Genomic DNA, 22491 nt, shown 5'->3' with positions numbered 1-22491 from the left:
AATAAAAAGAGTGGATGAAAATGCAACAGCAATTGTGTCCTGTCCAGCACTTGCGGGGAATGAAAAACCATCTATCTCTCTATACAAGGGAGATATAAAACTGCACTCAACAAACATGAGTGATGTGGACAGTAATCAGGGGCAAGGGTTTCAGGTGTACGTACAAAACTCCTCCATCTCATATAAGATTCAAAGGGTTGAAGCCAGTGACACAGGACTCTACAGTTGCAAAATCGACACACAGATCAAGACATCTGCATCACAGACTATATTGCTCATTAAAGGTAAAACAAGAAGTAATTCATTTTAATTCACATTTGAATGTGTTTAATTTGAGTTTATGATTTGATTAGTGAATAGGCATTGGTCTTATCCCCTGCTTAAACAGTATAAACCAACCAAAAAAGACAAACAGGGTCATTGCACCCTTTTCACTTGATCAGTTAAACCAATACAGAATAAAATATATATTCAAATGTTATATTAAAACAGCACTTTTACAGTAGAATATTTGATTTAGTATTGTTTACATTATTTCAGATGCTCTGCAGCCCATAGAATCAACTGCCACTTGTCCCATTGATCAAACGCTGCCACCTGCTTTTGCTGTTACCTGGGCGGTTATAATTGCATATGATCTGTTCATCACTGTCTTCGTCTGTTACCTCAGAGTGAGTATCCACATCTGCAACCAAATGTTTACTCACAAAGACACAATGTCCTAAATAAATTCATAACCAATTCAAAGTGTTTTTATTGGGAACCACACAAAATCAAGGTTTATATGTTGTTTCATGTGCTAAATTGCTGATATTGTGTTTTTATTTCAGTATAAACTCAAGAACACAGAGCAACCTGAGAATCCCTACATGAACACAAGACCAAGAGGATTCCAACGACGCTGATGAGCTCAGCAGCATATATCCAGCAAATATCAGCAGCGTAGCAACATTTGTACCTCCTATCAGCTGAGCAGTACTGCCCAGAGTGTATTAAACAGATCTACTAATTGCTCTTGTATCTATTGCTGTTCAGTATATATGATAGATATTGTAGTGTATTTACACTGGGGGTCAAAGGTTTGGAATAATTAGGATTTTTGATGTTTTTGTAAGAAGTCTCTTATGCTCGACAAGACTGCATTTATTTGATCAAAAATCATGTAAACCAGTGATAGTGTGACATATTATTACAAAATAACTGTTTTCCATTTGAATATATTTTAAAATGTAAATTATTCCTGTGAAGACAAAGCTAAATTTCAGCAGTCATTACTTACTGAAATCATCCGAAATATGCTAATTTGGTGTGGAAGAAACATTATTTATTAGTATGTTTTTATTAAGAAATTCATAATAAAGCAAGGATGCATCAAATTGCTCAAAAGTAACAGTAAAAAGATTTAATGTTAGATGTTTATTTAATGTTTCTCGTGTTAGAAAGACATGTTCTTTGTGCTGTTCTTTAGCAGGGAGTTTTAACTGCTGGATACTTCACTTATAACATTAAGAAATGTTGCTTGAGCAGCAAATTGCCATGTTAGAATGATTCTGACCCCCAGTGGGTGTGTATTTTCATTGAAACACTATGACGCTCTGACTTTAAAGGAAATCTGCTGTGTTTCATTTGTTGCAAATGTGTTTCATTCTGGCATTTCTTCACTGTGACTTGTGTAGGATTTGAAATCATGATTCAGAGAAAAATACAAATGATTTCATTAAAAGTCTTAAAAAGCTTATCAAGATCTTTTGTTGAATGCATGATCTGTTGTAGACCACAACAACATTACAACTATCTCACTTACTGTATTGCCCTTAATTATGCAATAAAATGCAAATCTGAACCCCACTGTGAAATGTGAAATATACTATTATAGCAGTAGAATTCGTTAGCAACAGTGAGACAGGAAATTACAGGAAAAAAAAGGAGGGTGGTGGGTGGCAAGACGGTAACCACTATTCTCCAAAATGTCATGCAGGAATGCAAATTTTAGTTTCACAGAAAAACATAGCTACACAATAAATGCATTATAGCTATCAAAAACTTTAATTGTAATATAAGTAAATAGTAGGAAAAAGCACCTAATATAAAGTGTGGCCCTAGAGAATGGAATCAAATTTTCATTCAATTAATATAATTTAGATTAAACTTAATAACAGCATTTTATGTCTTTAATGAACATTGCTCCCAAGAGACATTTCCAGTTTCCAATATAATCTTATATGATGCAATAATGAACAAGTGATCAGTAGATATGCTGACCAACTGAAAAAAAGAAAAAATTATTTATTGAACTAATTCTGAAAGTGCTGAATCTGATTTCAAGTGTATCTGATTTTAGTATTTTCCCCAAATTCAGAGTCAAATAATATCTTGACCACTGGGCTTTATGATAGGCTGAGAGTCAAACCACACCCTTAACCAAATTTTCCAGTTCCACTGCTATTGTACTGTTTTTGCTCATTCTGCTCGTTCGATTTTTTCCCCTTGATTACACATATTGTGCAAATTGGCTTCATTACTTAACTTTACTTTTACGGGCATTTGCAGTCAGCTTGAGGTTTCCTGCTTCGTTACTGATGTCACAAAGATGTTTCCAGAGCTCACTCAAGTATAAAGAGACAGGGGGGATACCTCCACAGTTATTACATGACACAATGATTATCACACTTATTAGAATCTTTACATATATCCCGCTAGGACTGGGTAAGTACCAGCTGAGCTTCAAATGTTGTTGCTTTTCAGGCACAGATAGTCTAGATGGTAACAGCTTTACCCCTGTCTGGCAAGACTGCTTGAATACAAAAGTATATTTTATTAATAAGTACTCTTTTTTTACGAAGACGTGATCTAGTAGCCTATCTCTTGTTCTATGACTGATTATTTTAATATGCAGCAAAATTTAAGTAAAGTGGGGTCAAACTTTGACCTAAATGTACAACTTCCAACATAATCCGGATCCTCATTTTCAGACAGAATTCTTGCAATATTTTTCTATATGTGCATATTATATTAATTTAATGTGAACCTTAAAGTGCTTTTGTCATAACTGTTCATTCAGATTAAAATTTGAAACTTTGATGTAGCCTACTTAACATTTGTGGTGCAGTTAAACAATCACCCAAACAGAACGAAAAAATAGAAGGTAGCGAGTCTTTGGGTTAGGTCTGATGATCTTTTGTTTTGTTTCCAGCTCTGCGTGTGTCTCAGCCTTATCGTGTGGTTGGGAAAGAGGGAGAAGTCCCCCTCCGCTGCTCCTTCAGTTCAAAGTTAAAGCCTGAGGAAATGTGGGTATCTCTATACAAAGGTTTGCACGACTCTGAGAGGATCTGCGGCGCTTATGTCAAACTCGCTGAGCCCTACTTCGCAACAGATGGCACAGTTAATTGCAGAGGGAATATTAGCTCTGGAAGAGTGGACATGATCATCGCTGGACTGCGAGGGAACGACACAGACCTCTATCGCTGTGAGATCGAGGTTCTCTTCCCACCTCCCTATCTCAGAACCATTGGGAGCGGCACTGTTGTTTACATACAAGGTAAGCGATAGCCTAGTCTTGTTTTCAGTCTCTTGCATGTGGTTTCCCCATAGTTTCACCTTTTTTGTACAGTTGTTAATGTATAGATGATCTATAACAATATTGTTTTTGTATTAATAGCTATTACTTATAACAATTATTGAAATAACAAACAAGCAATGCATTCTGGAAGATAGCCATAATGCAATCACTTAAATTAAATACTGTATGTCATCATACCTTTTTTTATCCCAATAACATTCTTTTCATAGAAAATTTGAATATAGCGTTCACGACACTTAGTCGTAGTTCATAGTTAAAGCGCTAGAGGGAGCCAGATTATAAAACAGTGAACAGGGAAATGTTGTTGTCACCTGTGGTCAAGTGGGTGGAAATGGGGCCTCCCCGGAACATTCAACTGTGCAGCACATACTGCTCTACATTTTGATATTACAAGTGGAAACTTTGACTTTACACGAGAATGATGTTTTTCTTTGAAAATGTAGATTTCTTTATGACGCAAGTGTGCTAACGTAAGCGCTTAAAAAAGACAAAAGAACTGAAAAAACAATCATCAAAGATGAGAAGGTTAGCCGTTAAAGACCGCCAGCTTCCTGTTGTCAAACAAAGGCCTCATGCACTAAATTTTGATCACTGTTAAAAATTTAAATGACAAAATGATTCGCATAGGCCTACATATCCCAAGTTTTCAGTGGAAGCAATACTGGGTGGGCATAGGCTGGCATCCAGAGGGAAACTTTAGTAATAACTAAATCGTCTATCTTCTTTTATAGAAACTCCAAGCTGCCCCACTGCATCCACCCAGAGCCAGATTCAGAGCCAGAGCCAGACTTCAGAGCGGGAAGCTGTCAAAAATGATGTAGGCCCACTTCCTCTGCTATATGCCATCCTAATCATCACTTCCTGCAGTTTAATTCTACAGGTGAGAAACATGATTTTCCATAAAAAACTGCCCGGCTGAAAAGATTAGCATGGCGGGTCATGCTGTACTGAATTTATGAATAGATTTACTCAAGTTTAGACTTTGACAATAATGTGAACAAATGTCACTCAGATGTCACTCATCTCTATTACGCAGATGATCGCCTGCAGATGGAGGGCCTCTACAGCCACGGCACCTATGCTTTCACAAAAAGAGAGCTATATGAAATTCTAAGGGGATATTATCTCCGTTTGCATGTACTCACATGTATTCTAACCTGCATGTACTCCCCAGACAGCAACATAGTGTTGGCCTAGATTTGGATCTGGGACGACACTGCATGCTGTCTGGGTCACATGTCATTTTCTCCTGCATGTATTTTCATGTAATTTTAACCTGCATGTATTGGCATGTACTCACTGTGTTTTTTAATTACATGTACTCACATGAATTCTCACTTGCATGTATTCACATGTATTTACACAACATTTGACCACTGTTTTTGTTATTTCGTTTTCTTTATATTTTATTAGAATGAAATAAACATATTTACATTTAACCCGTGTGCTGTACTGAAAATCCTGTCACGAGTTTGCCTGACTGACCCATTGGGGTACTCAGGGGCGGACTGACCATCTGGACGTTCTGGAGAAGTCCAAGCCTGGCTGGTTCATCATCAAAGAAAAAGGGTCAGATTAAGTGACGCTGACGGCCGACAAAAGAGACCAAAACTGATGCAAAGGAAAAAAAGCGAACAGTTACATCAGGTTACCTTTGCCGGCCTCTCTCACTATACACAGCATGTAGCCTATAGCACTATAGTCAAATCCCAGGTCAAGCATCCACTGCTAATTTATTACTCCGCGTTGTCTGACTCTGGCATGAATATCCAATCATTCATAAAGAGACAGCAGCGATTCTACAATGGGTTACATTTGAGAGCTGTTGAGTTAGAAAACAGACTAAATGAAGTAGCCTATAAGATGAATAGTCTGATTAACATGACACGCACACACACACAAAGACATATGAATACACAAATTAAAGAATTCTGTTGTTTTTAGGCTTCTAGATTCTAGGTTTGTGTTTATCATTGTCATATACATTTTGCATTCTGCTCTTTTTATGTAGATTTTAAGTATTTTAGTTCATACAATAATACATTTATTTCAATCCTCTGTTGAAAAAAGAAAATAGAAAGCATCACATAATTTGCAATGGTTTTACTGGTTATAATGGAAATTGTGTTGGTTTTAATGGAAACTGTAATGGCACCTGTTGGTCTCTACTGGTAATTGGTCACCTTCTATTCATGGCTTTTGTTAAAACCACTAAATACTAATGCAATATGTCTCAAAACACACTACAGGAAACCATTATTTAATGGTTTTAATGGTTAAAAGTTGATGGTTTGTAATGGTATTTGTAGTGGAAGTCATTCAGATTTCTGTGATGGTTTCTGTAGTTTTTGTCAGCAGGGTCACCATGGGTTTTGTGATGTTATCTGCCATAAATGCAATAGGATTGCTGTAATATTGTGAGATAGTAGCGACTGTTTGTAGTTGTGGTGGGCCTACTTGGGAGAAAATCCAGGGCCGTTTTTTACTCCCAGTCCATCCCTGGAGGTACTACATAGAGGGAGAAATGCCAAAACTTCTGCTCATATGGGTTCATAAGGATGATTGACAGGACTGAATGTTCCGGACTTTTAAACATTGCATGTAAATTTCCCATTATGCTTTATTATCACCAAATATTGGATTCAATCTTTTTGTTAACATGTTTTCATACAATTAGCACAGGTTTTCTTGGACGTTTTCTTTTTGGAACTGAATGATCGCAGGCTTGATCTAAGCTTATGCACCTCAGTTTTTGAGTGAACTTTGCCAGAATTATCTACAAATAATGCTTTCTTTTTTTCAGTCAAAAAATGGAGGTGGTAATGGAGGTATAATCCTCAAGCCACTTTATGACATGATATGACCCTTATAGAAAAAGACTAGAATTAAAGAACTAAATAAGGGCTGCACGATTATGACAAAAATCATAATTGTTGATTATTCCCTTGAAATTGTAACTGTGATCATTAATTACGATTATCACAATTTACACTGAAAGATGTTTATACCATTGTCTGATGCAACTGCATGCTGTATTTTTATATGAAAATAATCAAGCTGAAAACACTGTGACTGAAAAACTTTTAGAGCTTTTATATAGTAAGCCTCAAATGTTAACTATACATCGGATTGGTTTCTTCTTTAAATTATAAAGAAGATATATGATTTTACGATTACAGATTACAGATCGTAAGGATTTTTTTATCAGTAAAAACAATTCAAACATGTGTCATCCATCAGTATCAATCTTTCCTATCACCAAGACATGAAGAAAAAACTGACAAACTCATCACAAATGTTTTTTTTTTGCACCTCTGAGCTATTCATCACAAAAACAGGACATGATACTGATAACTTGTTGTGTTTTCATATTTGTGATGCTTCAACAGGATGTGGAACCGAAAAGAGCCTGGTTTACATAGTATATGTCTGAATCACAAACAACTGTTGCCACAACTAGGACAAGTTAACTTAAACTTTAATCAGCACTCCTTCATTTATTTGCCTAATTGGTAGTGAAGAAAATAAAAACTTACATGTAAATCATGTGTCTATATGCTGGCTAATGTAAAACCAACGTTACCCACAATTTTACATACAGTAGCTGAACATTTGATCATAACTGTTGTGAACAAAATGAGAATATTGCATATGACCTTTTTTATTCTTATGAAACTAAACTGCATATGAAAGTAAGTGGATCAGAATTACTTTATTGCTCATTAAGTAGGATACGGGTTTTTCCTAACATGGCTGTACATCAAACATTTTCCTTTCAACAACTTCATATTACAAGAAACTGCCCACTCATTCCTCACCGTCAGACGTGTGTCTCAGCTGGGACACCTTAAGAAAAGAGGTTAAAACTCAAATTTTATCACAAATTATGATTCACTTCACAATAATTAATGGTTTATCAAGTGTGTTAAATGTTGCTGTCTTCTCTTAATCAATTTCTCACAGCGTACTGAACAACAAATATGATGTCTGTGGGTGATATTTATCATCCAACCCACATACTTCCTGTGTTTTCTCACTCCAGCAAAAACAAACCGAAGAGCTTCGGCCAGCATCACACTGTCAAACTGATGAGGATACGTCAACATGCCTGACAGGTTCACTCTGCTTACTTTCAGCTTTTGTTTCATACTTCACAATGGTAAGAGACTAACCTTTTTAATACTGTTGTCAGTTACTGGTCTCTGTACATTCACACCAAACATGCTTATTAAAACAGATGACACTAATTTAGATTAGCTAAAATTCCTAGATGGTTTGGTCTTCGGCAATAATGGTTTCTTACTGGCGCAGAAAATTACACTCATAACCAGCAATAAGTTGGTTTTAACTGGTCATTTTTAATGGTAAATTTAGTTTGACATGTTTAAGTCAGCAGTAAAAATCAGTGTATTAAAATAAAACACTGCATTAATCAGAATTATATAAATGTCCTGGTTGCCAAAACCAGATTAAACAAATATTCTGGTTTTCAGAGACAATTGTCATATGCATATATTCACTTTGAGTCCTGTATTCAAGTATATCATGAATATAACTGAACAGTCATTTATTTACATTGCATTGTACAGTTTTAATGACGTGAATGAGAATAAGCTGTTACTGAGAATTCAGTTACTGTTCAAAAGTACTAAATGCGTCATAATAAATAGCAAGAAAAGAACAGGATATCAAGAAAATAATGTGCATGTCTTATGTCTTATTTAGATTAAGCTGATTATACATTTCAGGAATATGTACATAAATAGCCTATTCAGGAAGATTCATATAACTGTGGAGCATGTAAATGGTATTTTCAAAATAAAGACTTAAACAATTGTGTGCATATAAACATGGTCAACGTCAAACTGTAAAGCTGGAATATAAAACATTTGAAATGTAAATGAACTAAACTGATTTTCTTCTTTGTCACCTCAGTTTGTAGTTGGACCGTGAGTGCACCTCTCAACCACACATTCAATGAGGACGACTCTGTCAGTGTCACATGCATGTTTAATGGAGAGGATCAGTTTCATTTGGAAGCTAAGTTGAAAATGAATGATGAATATGTTTGTGAGGTTTATAACAAAAGCCAAGTACAGGATAAACGTAACTGTTTATGGGAGCGTAAGGACAACAAATTCACGTTCACCTTATTGAACCCTGAGGGCTTACACAAAAATAATTTTTCCTGTGAGATGTCCAAAATTAAACCATTTCCAGTCACAATGAAAGTAGGACCAAAAACTAAGCTTTTCCGAGGTAAGTTCATCCAGTGTAAACAACACAGTTCATCATTTTTATATACTAAGAAATGCATGCAAAGAATGTGGAATATTTCAGATTTAGTTTGAATCTTGCATTTAAAAAAAACAAAACAATAACCTTTATACAATTTTTTTTTAAAGGTTGCAATAAGTCTTTGGCTCCACTGAAGAACAGCTGTCCAATCACTAACCAAACAAATAACCAGGATCACAGACCTGTAGAAAGTTACACACCTGAAGAAGTGTATACCCTATTAATCTGTGGGCTGATAATAGTGGTGGTAATGCTATCTGTCTACAGCATTATTGTTACGGCAGTCTACATCAGATTGAGGGTAACTTATTGACTAACTTTTTATTTTATGTTTGTGTTGTTTTGTCTTTACCACTGAATATCTTGTATCTTATCAGTATCGTGTCTGTATACATATCTTGTTGCATTGGTTTATTTAATCAAGATGGAGAGGCTGTGCTATATTGTGAGTATACTGCAGTCACTGTGCTGTTGTTATGCACAACGGATTGACTATATTCACAATACAGCACTGCCTCAAGGACATTACTGCTTTTATAAAGCAAGCACCACTTAATAAATAATAACTTATTGCTGTTTTATGCTTACCATGCTGTCTTTGTGTTTGCAAGCACTACTTCTTTAGCATTAGCATCTGCTGTTTATTGGGGGTTTAATAAAATTGTCAACTTTACTTAGTATCTTTGAAAACCTTTTTTTTTTAAGGAATAGTTAACCCAAAAATTAAAATTTTCACCCTCAGGCCATTCAAAGATGTAAATGAGTTTGTTTCTTCATCAGAACAGATTTGGAGAAATTTTAGCATAATATCACATGCTCACCAATGGATCCTCTGCAGTGAATGGGTGCCATCTAAATGAAAGTCCTGATTAAAAAACATCACAAGTAATCAACATGACTCTAGTCCCTCAGTAAATGTCTTGTGAAGTGAGAAGCTGTGTGTTTAAAAAAAGCAACAATCCATCATTTTAACTTCAAACAGTTGCTTTCAGCTAAAGTAGTCCTCTATCCTAGTATTGCTTGCCCTAGTTCTCTCAATCAGGAGAGAAATATGCACAGATCAAGCACCGCAAAGTTCTTATGGATTATTTTGGCCACTAGAAAGAGTTTAAAAGTTAAATGCCTCAACAATGGATTTGTTTCTTACAAACACACAGCTTCATAAAACATTAATTGATGGACTGGAGTCGTGTGGGTTTTTGTGTCATTTCTATCAGCTATTTGGACTCTCATTCTGACGGCACCCTTTCACTGCAGAGGATCAATTGGTGAACAAACAATGTAATGCAAAATTGTCTCTGATGAAAAACAAACTCATCTACACCTTCACTGGCTTGAGAGTGAATACATTTTTAGCTAATTTTCTTATAATTTTTTTTTTTTTTTTTAATTCTTTAAGTATAGATAAAGCTTAATGGAATCACAATGTAATATAGGCATCAGCTATGTTTGATTATTCTAAGTCTAATACAGTTACATTTATATCCTGCAGTTGAGCTGATATGCATTTATATATTGTGCTGTTTTTGTTTTCCTCTTCAGGCCATGAATCCCGAGTCTTCTGACACACTGACCTATGTCCCAATGCAGGTAAGTTCTTTCCTCTGTTGTGCCAACACTGTATTTGTGCCAGTAATGCAATACGTCTGTGGCTGTCTGGTACACCAGTACTTCATATACAAATGATTTTACTGTTTCAGAGGAATGTAAACTGGCGTAATCTAGACAACACCGAATATGTGGACATGCGTGAAGTGCAGAAACGGGGAGGATCCCAAAGAGATATGAACCACAACTCTCATCATGCTTTTGCCTGAGCCCATTTCTAGTGGCATAAGTGAGCTCATGCTTTGACTGCTCTGCTGGATGAATTTCACTTGGGCCACACTAAAGAATAACACAGGATAAAACTATCGCCTTTCTACCAAACAAAACAGACTTTTCTGAATGCCTGAATCTGCATATTGTGGCTGCACTGCATACATTACGCAGTCTTGATGTTCTCTGTGTCAGATGGTTTCATCTGGTGGCTTGTACAACCTAATGCTGAATTGTAGCTATGCCAAGCTAAATGTATATAAAGTATCTAACTTGGCATTTTTTATTTATCATTTTGATCCCATGGACCAATAATCAATGATAATATGAGTTTTGTTCAGTGTTTCCCCTCCCTCCTCTCCCCCCCAAAAAAATTATAAAAGAAATTCTAACAATAAATATATAAAACAGAGACTATATTGGATGATTATTTATATTTGCTGATTATATGGTTAAGTATAAAGAAAAACACATTCAGGTAAGATCTCATAAATGTGGTATGTATACATTGATGTGAGTGACTTAGCGATATTATTGATTTAGTAAGGAAATTATTAACAACCAGTGACCAGTCTGACCACCAGTGTGTTCATAAAAACTGTAACATACTGTAAATCCTTTACGTTTACTACAGTTTGTTTCAAACATAGACAGAAAGAGATATACAGAAATATCTCTTTCCAGAACTACCCACAAATGCACGCAAGGTCATAATACGAGCATGTCTGGTCATAATTCTTCATATTGAGAGATAATACATCCTTCTAAAAATGTGTTGAATGTATAATGTCAACAAATTTCACATTACACTCACAAACTATAACAGTATTTTATACCAGCTTAGTTAGAAAAGGTCATCAAAGAAGATCTTTTGATGATGTGCAACTAAATTTTGAAGGTACCAGCAAACTTTTCACACTCAGCCCAAAGACAACAACATGTAGGCCTACGCTTTCGCACCTCTCACATGTGCATAATTTCCGCATCATGCAGAAGCTGACATAAACCAAGCAGGTCTGTTGTCAGAGATTTACAAGATCATTCAACCTCAAACCTATTTTAGAAATTAGGTTGTTTTATTAATTTTTTGACAAAAGAAATCTTTGAAAACTTCTGTGTTTCTGCCTCCTTATTCTTCTGAATCCAATTGTGCAGATCTTTCCCTGGAGATCTGCATGCACACAAACTAGCCATCCTAAAATCAACAGCACACTGTGAGGTTTTTATTCAAGCTGCATACTGTATGCTTCCTACAGAGGGTTAACGCTCCCGCTGAACCGGATGTGATTCCTCTCTGTTTCACTGTTGTCATTGCACGACCAATGGCGGACGCTACCTGAGCATTTATCTGAAAAACGTAGGTTACGCACAAAAATACTTTTAATATCGATCGGCCATTCAAAGCGTTTAGATCGCACGTGTGTTTTGTCCCGTCAGCATGGATGTGAATCTGACCATCTCTCTGATGCGGGGCCAGATGGGCGCTGTTATTGAGAAAGCCGTGAACGTCGCGGTGGAGACCGTGCTAGGAGAGATGATCCGGGTGGTCGGGCTCAAATTTGAGGAGATCAAACGGGAGATGACAGCTAAAGAGAAGGAGAATGAGAACATCAGGAGGATGCTGGAGACGTCCCGCTGTCAGATGAAAACCATGCGCAAGTACATCAGCGTCCTGTCTGCTGAAGAGCCCAGCCGTAGACTGTATCAGGGAGATGGAGACAGGGCAACAACATCCACAGGGATGCACTGCAGAAGAGGGCCGATGAGCAACCCCCCAAACCCCTGTCCCAGACCCAGAGTCTCTGAGCCAGCCCCTGTAACGTTAGCTGGACCCTCATGGGTGAGACAGCAGATGCACATGTCCAAAGAAACATTAAGAAGTGAGAATCACATTCCTGAGGTCGACATTGAAGAGACCCATGGGTCAACAATTCATAAAGGTATGAAACGCCTCCTTTATAGACATGTATGGGTTATGCATGATATTCAGCACTTTTCCATATTCCCATCATCAATATGACAATAGTGAGCTTTGTTTTGCCACAGTGTCACAACCAAGTGAAGACTTTTTAAAGCATTTCATTCATTTGTTTTGAGATTGCCTTGTCATTTTCGCCACTAGGATAAAAACATTCCAGATATTTCTTTTGTTTATATAGTTTTATTTAGTAGCCAGTTTCCTCAGTTTTAATTTCCATCCTGTTATCATTCAGCGGGGTGTGACAATTTTTGTTGGAGACAACAGTACAAACATGTCTAGCTAGGTCATAGCATTAACATTTGATTAGATGTCTTTAGTTAAGCTTTGTCGTATTAGTTGGTTTGTCTCCCTCTTTAAATATTCAGTTGTTTAATTAAATTACATAAATTGTTGATATGATTGTCAGAATTATAAACACAGGGTCATGTAAGCTAACTGTCAATGCTTCACTGAGCAGTGGCTAACTTTAGCTCTTTTTTTCCATCCTGTTAATGTTCTTGCTCTTGTGTAAATAATCATATTATACTTTTCTAAACTATGGACTACACTTTTATACACTTCAATTTTTGTAGTAATACCTATTTAAAGTATAACGTGCATACTAATTCTTAAGAGCTGAATAACAGGACTGACCATCGTCAGTAATGATTCAAGCAAATTCCACAAGACATATATCACAGACACTTTTAAGGAAACGTGCACAAATAAACAAATAACCACATGAGCACTAAAAGGCTCTTTACATGAAGCAAACTCTTTTAAAACTGCACTTTTGAATTGTATTATAAATGAAAAAAAAAACCTTTTTAAGAAGTTACAATGCTAAAAATGTGCTGTGTAACAGGAATGACCAAAACATTCCATTATTAGTAATTGCAGCAATAGATGGGTATTTTAATTGCCCATATAGGCCAATATGATATCTAAAGCAGAGCTGTCTTATGGTGGCACATATGCAAGAAGTAAGTAGTAGTAACATGGCATACAGCTAAGTATGGTGACCCATACTCAGAATTTGTGCGCTGCATTTAACCCATCCAAAGTGCACACACAGCAGTACACACACACACTGTGAACACACACATGGAGCAGTGGGCAGCCAATTATCGTGGTATTGCCCGAGACTTGAACCCACAACCTTAGGGTTAGGAGTCAAACTCTCTAACCCAGTGGTTCTCAACCTTTTTTTCCAACGGGCCGCACTATGGTCCAAGTGCAAGTCTCGCGGGCCGCACGCATATCATTTACATATTACGTCACCAATACAAACCAACCTGATTTATAATATTATAGCCTAAATATTATGATATTTAATAGATTACATTCATTGAAATAAATTAATAATTCTACTCCCCATAAATAAAACACCTGATGCTGTCGGGAGCTGACCAATTCTGTGAAATTCGGCTCGAAAGGAGTAACAGCACAATGAAGTTGCGATTGTAAGTTGCAGTCTGTAAGACGCGCACGGGAGCATGACTTGACGCGCGACATTGCAGAAAATGTGCGTTCACAAATGTAGCCTATGTTGATCCAAATATGGAAAGCACTTTCGAATTTAATAATATGAGGTTCTCTCCAGAGATGTTTTGCCACATTTCTGCAATTAAGGATGTTTGCTGCATAGTATGGGTGTTTCTGTTTGCCTGAACTTCTTCAAGTGAGTTACGGCGCAAACCGAAAATCCAGCACTCTCCTTCACTGCTGATACTGTGACTATTCTTGTTTGTATGTGTTCATTTGCTGGCATTTCCACATTTCTTTTTACTCCCTTAAAAACAAATTTGTCCATACTTATGCTCAATTTTACCGAACTAATGGCTGTTGATGACTATTTGAATTGAATTCTGCCAAAGTGCGCGCTTTTATGTGTTCATTAAATGCGGAACATTATGTGAGTAGGTCTGCTCATGTCTGAAAATAATATATGAAAAACAAAATAATTTTACATAAAAACATTAGGCTATAGCTTATATTTCTTTAGTACATTTTTAAATGAATGTAAAAACTAAAATGAATTGTAAAACTGAAAGTTATTTTTTTTAATTGTTCAGCATGGTGGGCCGCACTGCTCTAACCACTAGACCACAACTTCCCCTATCGTATATCATATGCACAACATTAATACATTTATATAAACACTTATTTTCAAGTGTCATGACAATTTCTGTAAAATTGTCAGGCAGGACGGTAGGGAGGGTTTAAAAGGGAGACAAACAAACTGTTCCTACAATGCATAAATTATGCATAATTATATGCAATAAACATAAGCCAAACCCTAACCATATAGTAAGTAAGCAAATGTAGTTAATTAGTATGACTCAAACTTAAATGTATGATTACATTGTAACAAGGACACCTTAAAATAAAGTGTAACACTGTAACAAAGACAGCTTAAAATAAATTGTAACCCCAATTTTCTGATAATAGTAATTAATACTTATTAAACTTTGTACTGCACCAAAAATGATGTCACTTTCCTAATGTTTTCCATAAACTCAACAGAAAGTGACTTTTGTTGTTTCCGTAGTTGAGAACTCAAGCTCTCATCTGGTGGACAGTCAGGTGCTTCTGTCTGAGACCAGTGATCCAATCTGGGGTCAGAACCCTCTCGCCTCTGCAGAGACTGGACACACAGACATGCCGGACAGCGGCGTCCTCTCTGCACCCATGATGGCAGATGAATGTGTGTCATCCCAAATGACAAACACATTGACCTTTGGAGCACCATCACTTAAAATCAAACAGGAGGAGGCGGAGGTTGAAATCGTCTGTGTGAAAGATGAACCCGCAGAAGCTGGCAGCATACCTAGATTTGAATATTCCAATGCTGAACTTCACCAGCCGACGGGAGAACCAGAGCTCGGGGTCTCACTAGATCTACCCTCATCATTTCAAGCTCTTCAGAGTCCTAGCACTTCAGCAGACCTTGCAATCCCAGCATTCATCAGTGTGGACCCAACTACCTGTAAGTATAAAATTGAACATTTCTGCACTGCTTTATTTTGGAAATGTTATGAACATGTACTGTAGATAGTAATGTCTTTTCTCAGGCTATTAAATCCCTGATATTATGATTATGTCACCAAAACATACCTACAGCCGTGGCCAAAGGTTTTGAGAATGACACAAATATTAATTTTCACAAAGTCTGCTGCTCAGTTTTTATGATGGGAATTTGCATATACCCCAGAATGTTATGAAGAGTGATCAGATGAATTGCAATTAATTGCAAAATCCCTCTTTGCCATGAAAATTAACTTAATCCCAAAAACATTTCCACTGCATTTCAGCCCTGCCACAAGAGGACCAGCTGACATCATGTCAGTGATTCTCTCATTAACACAATGAGTGTTGACGAGGACAAGGCTAGAGATCACTCTGTCATGCTGATTGAGTTAGAATAACAGACTGGAAGCTTTAAATGGATGGTGGTGCTTGAAAACATTGTTCTTCCTCTGTTAACTATGCTTACCTGCAAGGAAACAGGTGCTGTCATCATTGCTTTGCACAAAAAGGCAAGGATAATGCTGCAAGTAAGATTGTACCTATAACAATCATTTATCGGATCATCAAGAACTTCAAGGGGAGAGGTGCAATTGGTGTGAAGAAGGCTTTAGGGTGCCCAAAAAAGCCCAGAAAGCACCAGGACCATCTCCTAAAGTTAATTCAGCTGCGGGATTGGTGCACCACCAGTGCAGAGCTTGCTCAGGAATGGCAGCAGCCAGGTGTGACAGCATCTGCATGCACAGTGAAGACTTTTGGAGGATGGCCTGGTGTCAAGAAGGGCAGCAAAGAACCCACTTCTCTTCAGGAAAAACATCAGGGACAGACTGATATTCTCCGAAAGGTCCCTTGGACTGCTGAGGATTGGGGTAAAGTCATTTTCTCTGATGAATCCCCTTTCCGATTGTTTGGGGCATCTGGAAAAAAGCTTGTTTGGAGAAGAAAAGGTGAGCGCTTCCATCAGCCCTGTGTCATGCCAACAGTAAAGCATCCTGAGAACATTCATGTGTGGGGTTGCTTCTCAGCCAAGGGAGTGGATGCAATCACAATTTTGCCTAAAGAACACAGCCATGAATAAAGAATGGTACAAAAACATCCTCCGAGAGCAACTTCTCCCAACCATCTGAGAACAGTTTGGTAAGGAACAATGTCTTTTCCAGCACGATGGAGCACCTTGCCATATTGCAAAAGTGATAATTAAGTGGCTCGGGCAACAAAACATCGAAATTTTGGCTCCATGGCCAAGGAACTCCCAAGACCTTAATCCCATTGGGAACTTGTGGTCAATCCTCAAGAAGTTGTGGACAAACAAAAACCCACAAATTGCATTAACTTATTGTAATTGTCAATAAAAGTCTTTGACACTTATGAAATTCTTGTAATTTTACTTCTGTATACCATAGTAACATCTGAGAAAAAGATCTAAAAACACTGAAGCAGCAGACTTTGTGAAAATTAATATTTGTGTCATTCTCAAAACTTTGGGCCATGGCTGTATGGTGTACAAACTTTTTTTAAAGCATAAAAACAGTTCAAAAAGAATAAATGTGTATTTTTATTTTTAAATATTTGGACTAGGGAATAAGAATAACTTTATGACGGTTCTATAAAACTGATTTTAACAAACTGGTTTGTGTTAAAGCAAGATGATTAAATTGTAGCAGCTCCTTTGTTAAACAGCTTGCTTTTCAAAATCCTTAGATTAAATGAAAATAAGTTTTGATCTCATTTTGCAAAAAATAATAAAAAGTGGACATGAGTGGACGTGCACAAAAAAACAACTAAAAACAAACTTAAAAGCAATCAATTTGATAATTTTATGTAAAAACTAGTGCAGCAGTAAAATTTTGCATGTATACAAATTTTGTGTAAATGTACAAAACAACAAAATGTACACTAGGACACCGCAAAGGGTCTGTTTACATGAAGCAAACTCCACTTACAGGAATTAGGTCAGCATTGAAAACCAGAAGTACATCCACCTAGAAAAAAGATTTCCACCTCAGAAAAGCAAGGGTTAGACAATGTGCCAATTCAATTGGTTTATTTTGTTTGTATTAATGTTTTCAAAAATAAGATTTTAAAGTTTTCCCACTAGCAGTTCTCTAAAAGCAGTTCACTAAAAAAAGAAAAAGAAATTTACTCACCTCATGTTGTTGAAATGTGAGAAAAATGTGTTTGCCACTTCTGTTTATCCAAGAGGTAAGCTTGAGATAACCTGAGAGTGTGGTTAGAGGCAGATTTCGGTTTTGATACAGACCTCTTTTCACATCTGAGACTGAACTGAGGTCCGTAAATACGAACAGCAGCTGTTTACCACTGTAGAAAGAATTGATGGCACCAGAAATGGAAAGCAAGGTTATCTTCACTGGTACTCACGGACATGTTAAAAAACAGATGCGAAGAGTGCAAGTCACTTTCTGAAGGCAGTTTCTACAGAGACAAGCATCAATGAGAAAATCATGAACTTCTTTTGATCAACATTTCAAAGGTCATTACTCAGTTTAGGGTCGGAAAGTATTGCAGTGACACTGATGCTATAGTAAGTCTTTACACTGAATTTCAACCAACCCAACAATTGATCCTGAAACATTTCTAAATGTAATTCAGAATTATGGTCATTACAGGGTTGAAAAAGACAAAATATCTACATTTTTGTAAAATAGTACTGTCATTACTTACAAAAGCGTCATATGAAATGATATTAATAAATGTAATTCAACTTGCACATACGATGAATTCATACTTATGATCAAGTGATGCTGAGTTTTGAAAGCATCTGTTCTTTGGAATATGGAGAAGCTGAGCAAGTCTTCATATTGGATTCCTTTTTCAGACACAGTAATGGCAAAAACAGCTGCTGAAAAACAGAGAGAGTACAGGGCGAGAAGGGATGCTGATCCAGCACGCAGGGAAACGTACCTCAGGAGTGAGCGAGAGAGGTGGAGAAGGGATGTTGAGACAGGGAAAAAGAAGAGAATTGGTGACCTGTGTGAGAAGGCTCAGAGATGGAGGCGCAAGCAGTGGAGAGAGGCCAAAGAACGACAGAAGAGGAGCTTTTTCAAATTAATTGCTACCCCTCCAGACAATCCTGAACCCAGTCTGATGGTGTTGCTGCAACCATGAAGAGGATGACAGACAGACTAAGTCAGGGTCAGGACATCCCAGGTGGATGGAAACTCATCAGGGCCCTTATCGAGGCCAGAAAGCGAGGTGGTCGACAAAGCACTTGAGAGGCACTTGAGTCCATCAACACTGAGGCTCCACCAGACTTGTGACCGAGTCAATGAGCTGAGCAATATTTCAGTAGTAACTGAAAGAGAGAGGGCTGGCTGAGATTGATTTCAGTTCACAAAAATTTGTGGGTCATTCTTTATGAATATGCTACTCTGTATTTTTTGTATTGTACTATTAGTTACTATGTAAATGAGTTGTTAATATTTAAATAAATGAATGGATGAATGATTGATTGAATCAATTAATGTATTGTTACACCAACTGTAGCCACTTCATCCCTGTTATCGTATTCAATTCTGTTGAATTGCTTTCAACCCTGTTACTTTTTTCCCCATCACTGTGTTTTTGTAATATTCTGTGTATTTAGAATACTGTATCTGAGGTAATCAGTAAATTACAATATGTTATGCCTGGCTTTACTGAATATTTCTTTAGGATACTGAATCACGAGTTGAACTGAACTTTTTTTAAAATAATAATAAAATATAAAAAATGAAATAAATGTAACTTTAGCCTGAGGTGGGAAAATATTCCTTAGATCAGCAAAAACATTTTCATAAAATAATGAGCATTCAAACCAATCATAAAAATAAGTTGCATCATTAAATTTAAACTTTCTGCAACACAGGCTGAAAACCTTTTTGAACACAGTGAGGTTTGTGATCCTTTCTAATGAATGTTCATGTTTGATTTTCATTAAATACACATTTTGTCAGAATTAAAAATAATGATTGTATTTGAAGAAACCAACTCATTTTCCCACTACATGGCTGTTCATGATTTTACACATCGCAAGCCATTCCATGATGGGGATTGCAAGAGAAATGCATCATCATAAACAGGTGAGTCTAGCTGCTTTACTTAAACTTTAAAGGCCACTCTGACATATGAAGACTTCTGATTACTGCACTCACATTCATGGTTTTAAAACCGTTCCTTTCTGTGCATTGTTTCATTTCCAAAGTAAATCTCCGTACATTTGAAACATTCTTTCAGAGAGAACAGTGTTTTTAATTTCACATTAATGTACTGTTTCAAGGTATAATGATATAGGTTTGGGAAAATTGTTGTAAAGGTAACAGGGTTGACAGTTACACAGTTGAGTTAGACAGGTAAAGATCATGACACTAGAGCCTTATTAGAAGAATTAAATGTGGAGCGTTACATTATACAAATACTCAGTTTTCATTCATCAGTTGTTTACTGTACAAAATGATAACAGGGTTGAAATAGTAAAGTTGTCCCTACTGGGAAACATTTGAAAGACATGTCCTTGTAGAGTATACTTCATGAACAGAGGATGTTGCAATATAGACAGAATTCTGTTATCTTATGATGGCAACAGGGTTGAAATACCTGGGAACACAACTTCAGCCTAAATGTAATAATACATTAAGAAAAAAGGGCATGTTTCTAGCTTGTACTTCTTTATATTTGTTTAAAATGAATGTAATTTCTAAGCTGGGGGGAAATGCACATTAAAAGTTTTAGTTTTCTTTGTTTACAAAAAATGCCTTTATTAATGAAAGTACTCTTTTTTTAAGTCATTATTTATTTGGTTTAAGTTGGAAATAGCTTTTTACCACAAATCTATAGTACAAATGTACCATCTGAACAAATCTACAGACAATGATATTTCTACATGTTTGTGTTATGCTTTTTTGAAATATATTACTGTTAACAAACTTGAAGTTTTAATGTTGGTACATTTTTTTTTACAGCTATGTCGGATGCAAGTCCAGGGAGTTTTGAAAATAATCAATGTACAGGTAAGTTTAATAATTTTATCATAGACAATTAAACTCATACATTTATAATTAACAAATAATTAGCATTTTACAAATGGCAGTTTCCAGCTAAATGACGTGTGGTATTGCAGCTGTAGAGAGGGCTATTCTTGAGTCACAGGGAGAAATGGACTGGAAAATCAGTCACCTGACTGCACTGGTTCAGTGTCTTGTGGGGAACAAGCACTTTGTGCCTCTGCTGCAGATGGAGGATGAGGAAGAGGATTGTGTCTTTCCTCTGATGTCTATGGAGGATCTTGACTGCTTGGAGCAAAGACTTAATGGATAGAGGGACAATGCAAAAATTTGTAAGATTCGTTGTAATTATGCAGCTAAAGAAGTAAGCAAAATGACAAATTTTGGGAGAGCTTTTATGCATAATCTATATTTAATTTCTGTTTTAGGTGAACAGATTGTCTGGTAGTGGAGGTCAAACTATGAAAAAGACCATATGGAGAATTTGCACCATAGTTTTTTCTTCCAGTGTGGCCAAACAGCTCAACTGGTGTGGACGGGGAGACAAGCGAGGCATAAGAAAAACAAATATCGGAGCACTAATAATAGGTACAGTATGTCCAATTGCAATGTTACAATTGCACACATATGCAGAGTCAGGCCTGTCTGTTCTAGTTCAGTAATGCTATGTTCAGTAATAAATGAAAGTCAAGGGTTGTTGTTTTTTTTCTTGGTAAACTAGTAATTTTATCTTTTCAACACACAGCTGCAGCTATGAGGAACAGTGTCCTTCTGAGTCCCACAGAAGCAGAGGCAGAAAAGTGTATCAAAGATTACCTGCGTTTGGCTCCAGGGAGGACATCCTCCTCACCTGTTCTAAAAATGTCCGTTTTGTTTTATACATTTTATGCTTGTACAAAGAATGACTGTATTACACACTGTTAAATAAATAATTTAATAATTACCTGACCTGTTGTTCAGAACTCAGAATGATTTAGAGTAGTTGTGATTAGGGTATTAACATGTCCATGGTCAGTGTCAGGTTTTTTTTTTTTTTTAATCAAAATAAGGATTTTAAGAAAGTTGGTTTAAAAAAACAACCAAAAGTCTTGAAAATTTGTATTTGTTTATTTTGCTTTAACTATTGTTAAACTGTCTGTATCTGAATTAATCAGTAAATTCCAATAGTTTTTCCTCTTGGCATTATTGAATATTTCTATAGAATACAGAAACGTGTTGTTGAACTGTTAAAAAAAATAAATAATATATATATATATATATATTATTTTTTTTTTTTTTTTTCAATGGACAACATAAAATCACTGTTGATACTCAGGAAAATTAATAGTACCTTAAAAGTAAACCTTAATACATAAAGTGTAAATATAAGTACCTAAACTGTACATTTTAGTGTGCATTTTACAGTGACAACCTTTTGGTTTCTCAGTGCAGCACCAGTTCATTTTTTTTTAATCAGGGTTTTAAGTAAAAATGTTTATGGTTTTAAGATTTTTTTGGAACCATTTTAAGCACCCTTTTGCTTTGTACTTTTCACACCGCAGGACAATTTAAAGTAAATGTTACATGTAATCCTTTAATTAATACGATGTCAGAAAATATGAAAAAAGTTATAGATCACGTCAGGTTACATTGTAAAACCAAATGCATTCTAAAAATCTAGATATCTTGGTTATAGTGTAAATGAAACTTGCTCAGCAAACACTGATAAGAAGATACTCAAGATTATCAGGAAACTGACAGGATGTGATGTTGCAGTAAGCAGCCAAAACTTTTTTGAGGGGGGGAAAAAGCTGACATGTGTAACATTA

The 22491-nt window shown here is 36.3% G+C and overlaps 3 protein-coding genes across 8 annotated transcripts in view; all 3 read left to right on the top strand.

The window, feature by feature from the left end:
- The first annotated feature begins 2552 nt into the window (after positions 1-2552).
- Positions 2553-5019, top strand: LOC109097076 (T-cell-specific surface glycoprotein CD28-like). The gene is made up of 4 exons (XM_042730966.1): positions 2553-2706; positions 3194-3538; positions 4312-4460; positions 4617-5019. Exons 1-4 carry the CDS (start codon positions 2580-2582, stop codon positions 4692-4694), a joined length of 699 nt encoding a protein of 232 aa, XP_042586900.1. The 5' UTR covers positions 2553-2579; the 3' UTR covers positions 4695-5019.
- Positions 5020-7600: 2581 nt separating this feature from the next.
- On the top strand, positions 7601-11110 carry LOC109096647. The gene is made up of 5 exons (XM_019110275.2): positions 7601-7739; positions 8516-8839; positions 8986-9179; positions 10421-10468; positions 10579-11110. The coding sequence occupies exons 1-5, from the start codon at positions 7685-7687 to the stop codon at positions 10693-10695; spliced, it is 738 nt and encodes a 245-aa protein (XP_018965820.1). The 5' UTR covers positions 7601-7684; the 3' UTR covers positions 10696-11110.
- Positions 11111-11960: 850 nt separating this feature from the next.
- LOC109096276 overlaps positions 11961-22491 on the top strand; it is a 13822-nt gene continuing 3291 nt past the window's right edge. The window contains exons 1-6 of one of the 6 annotated variants that reach the window (XR_006155578.1): positions 11961-12636; positions 15208-15645; positions 20642-20689; positions 20800-21015; positions 21112-21271; positions 21429-21546. Coding sequence is in view for 5 of the 6 variants with exons in the window: in XM_042730962.1 (XP_042586896.1) it covers positions 12135-12636; positions 15208-15645; positions 18520-18809 (1230 nt within the window). In the remaining variant the exon portion in view is untranslated. The other 5 variants (XM_042730963.1, XM_042730964.1, XM_042730962.1 and 2 more) reach the window with 5 other exon arrangements.

This window comes from Cyprinus carpio, chromosome B9, assembly GCF_018340385.1.
Source record: "Cyprinus carpio isolate SPL01 chromosome B9, ASM1834038v1, whole genome shotgun sequence".
In the NCBI taxonomy this organism is placed as follows: Eukaryota; Metazoa; Chordata; class Actinopteri; order Cypriniformes; family Cyprinidae; genus Cyprinus; species Cyprinus carpio.
This window is presented reverse-complemented; position numbering and strand designations above follow the sequence as displayed.

What these genes read in the sequence shown, in the direction of transcription:
- LOC109097076 (XM_042730966.1), top strand. Translation starts at nt 2,580, where the DNA reads ATGTCACAAAGATGTTTCCAGAGCTCACTCAAGTATAAAGAGACAGGG. An exon ending in ATATATCCCGCTAGGACTGG is followed by an intron (nt 2,707 to 3,193) that starts GTAAGTACCAGC and finishes TTTTGTTTCCAG; the next exon opens with CTCTGCGTGTGTCTCAGCCT. An exon ending in CACTGTTGTTTACATACAAG is followed by an intron (nt 3,539 to 4,311) that starts GTAAGCGATAGC and finishes CTTCTTTTATAG; the next exon opens with AAACTCCAAGCTGCCCCACT.
- LOC109096647 (XM_019110275.2), top strand. Translation starts at nt 7,685, where the DNA reads ATGCCTGACAGGTTCACTCTGCTTACTTTCAGCTTTTGTTTCATACTT. An exon ending in AAAAACTAAGCTTTTCCGAG is followed by an intron (nt 8,840 to 8,985) that starts GTAAGTTCATCC and finishes TTTTTTTTAAAG; the next exon opens with GTTGCAATAAGTCTTTGGCT. An exon ending in CAGTCTACATCAGATTGAGG is followed by an intron (nt 9,180 to 10,420) that starts GTAACTTATTGA and finishes TTTCCTCTTCAG; the next exon opens with GCCATGAATCCCGAGTCTTC.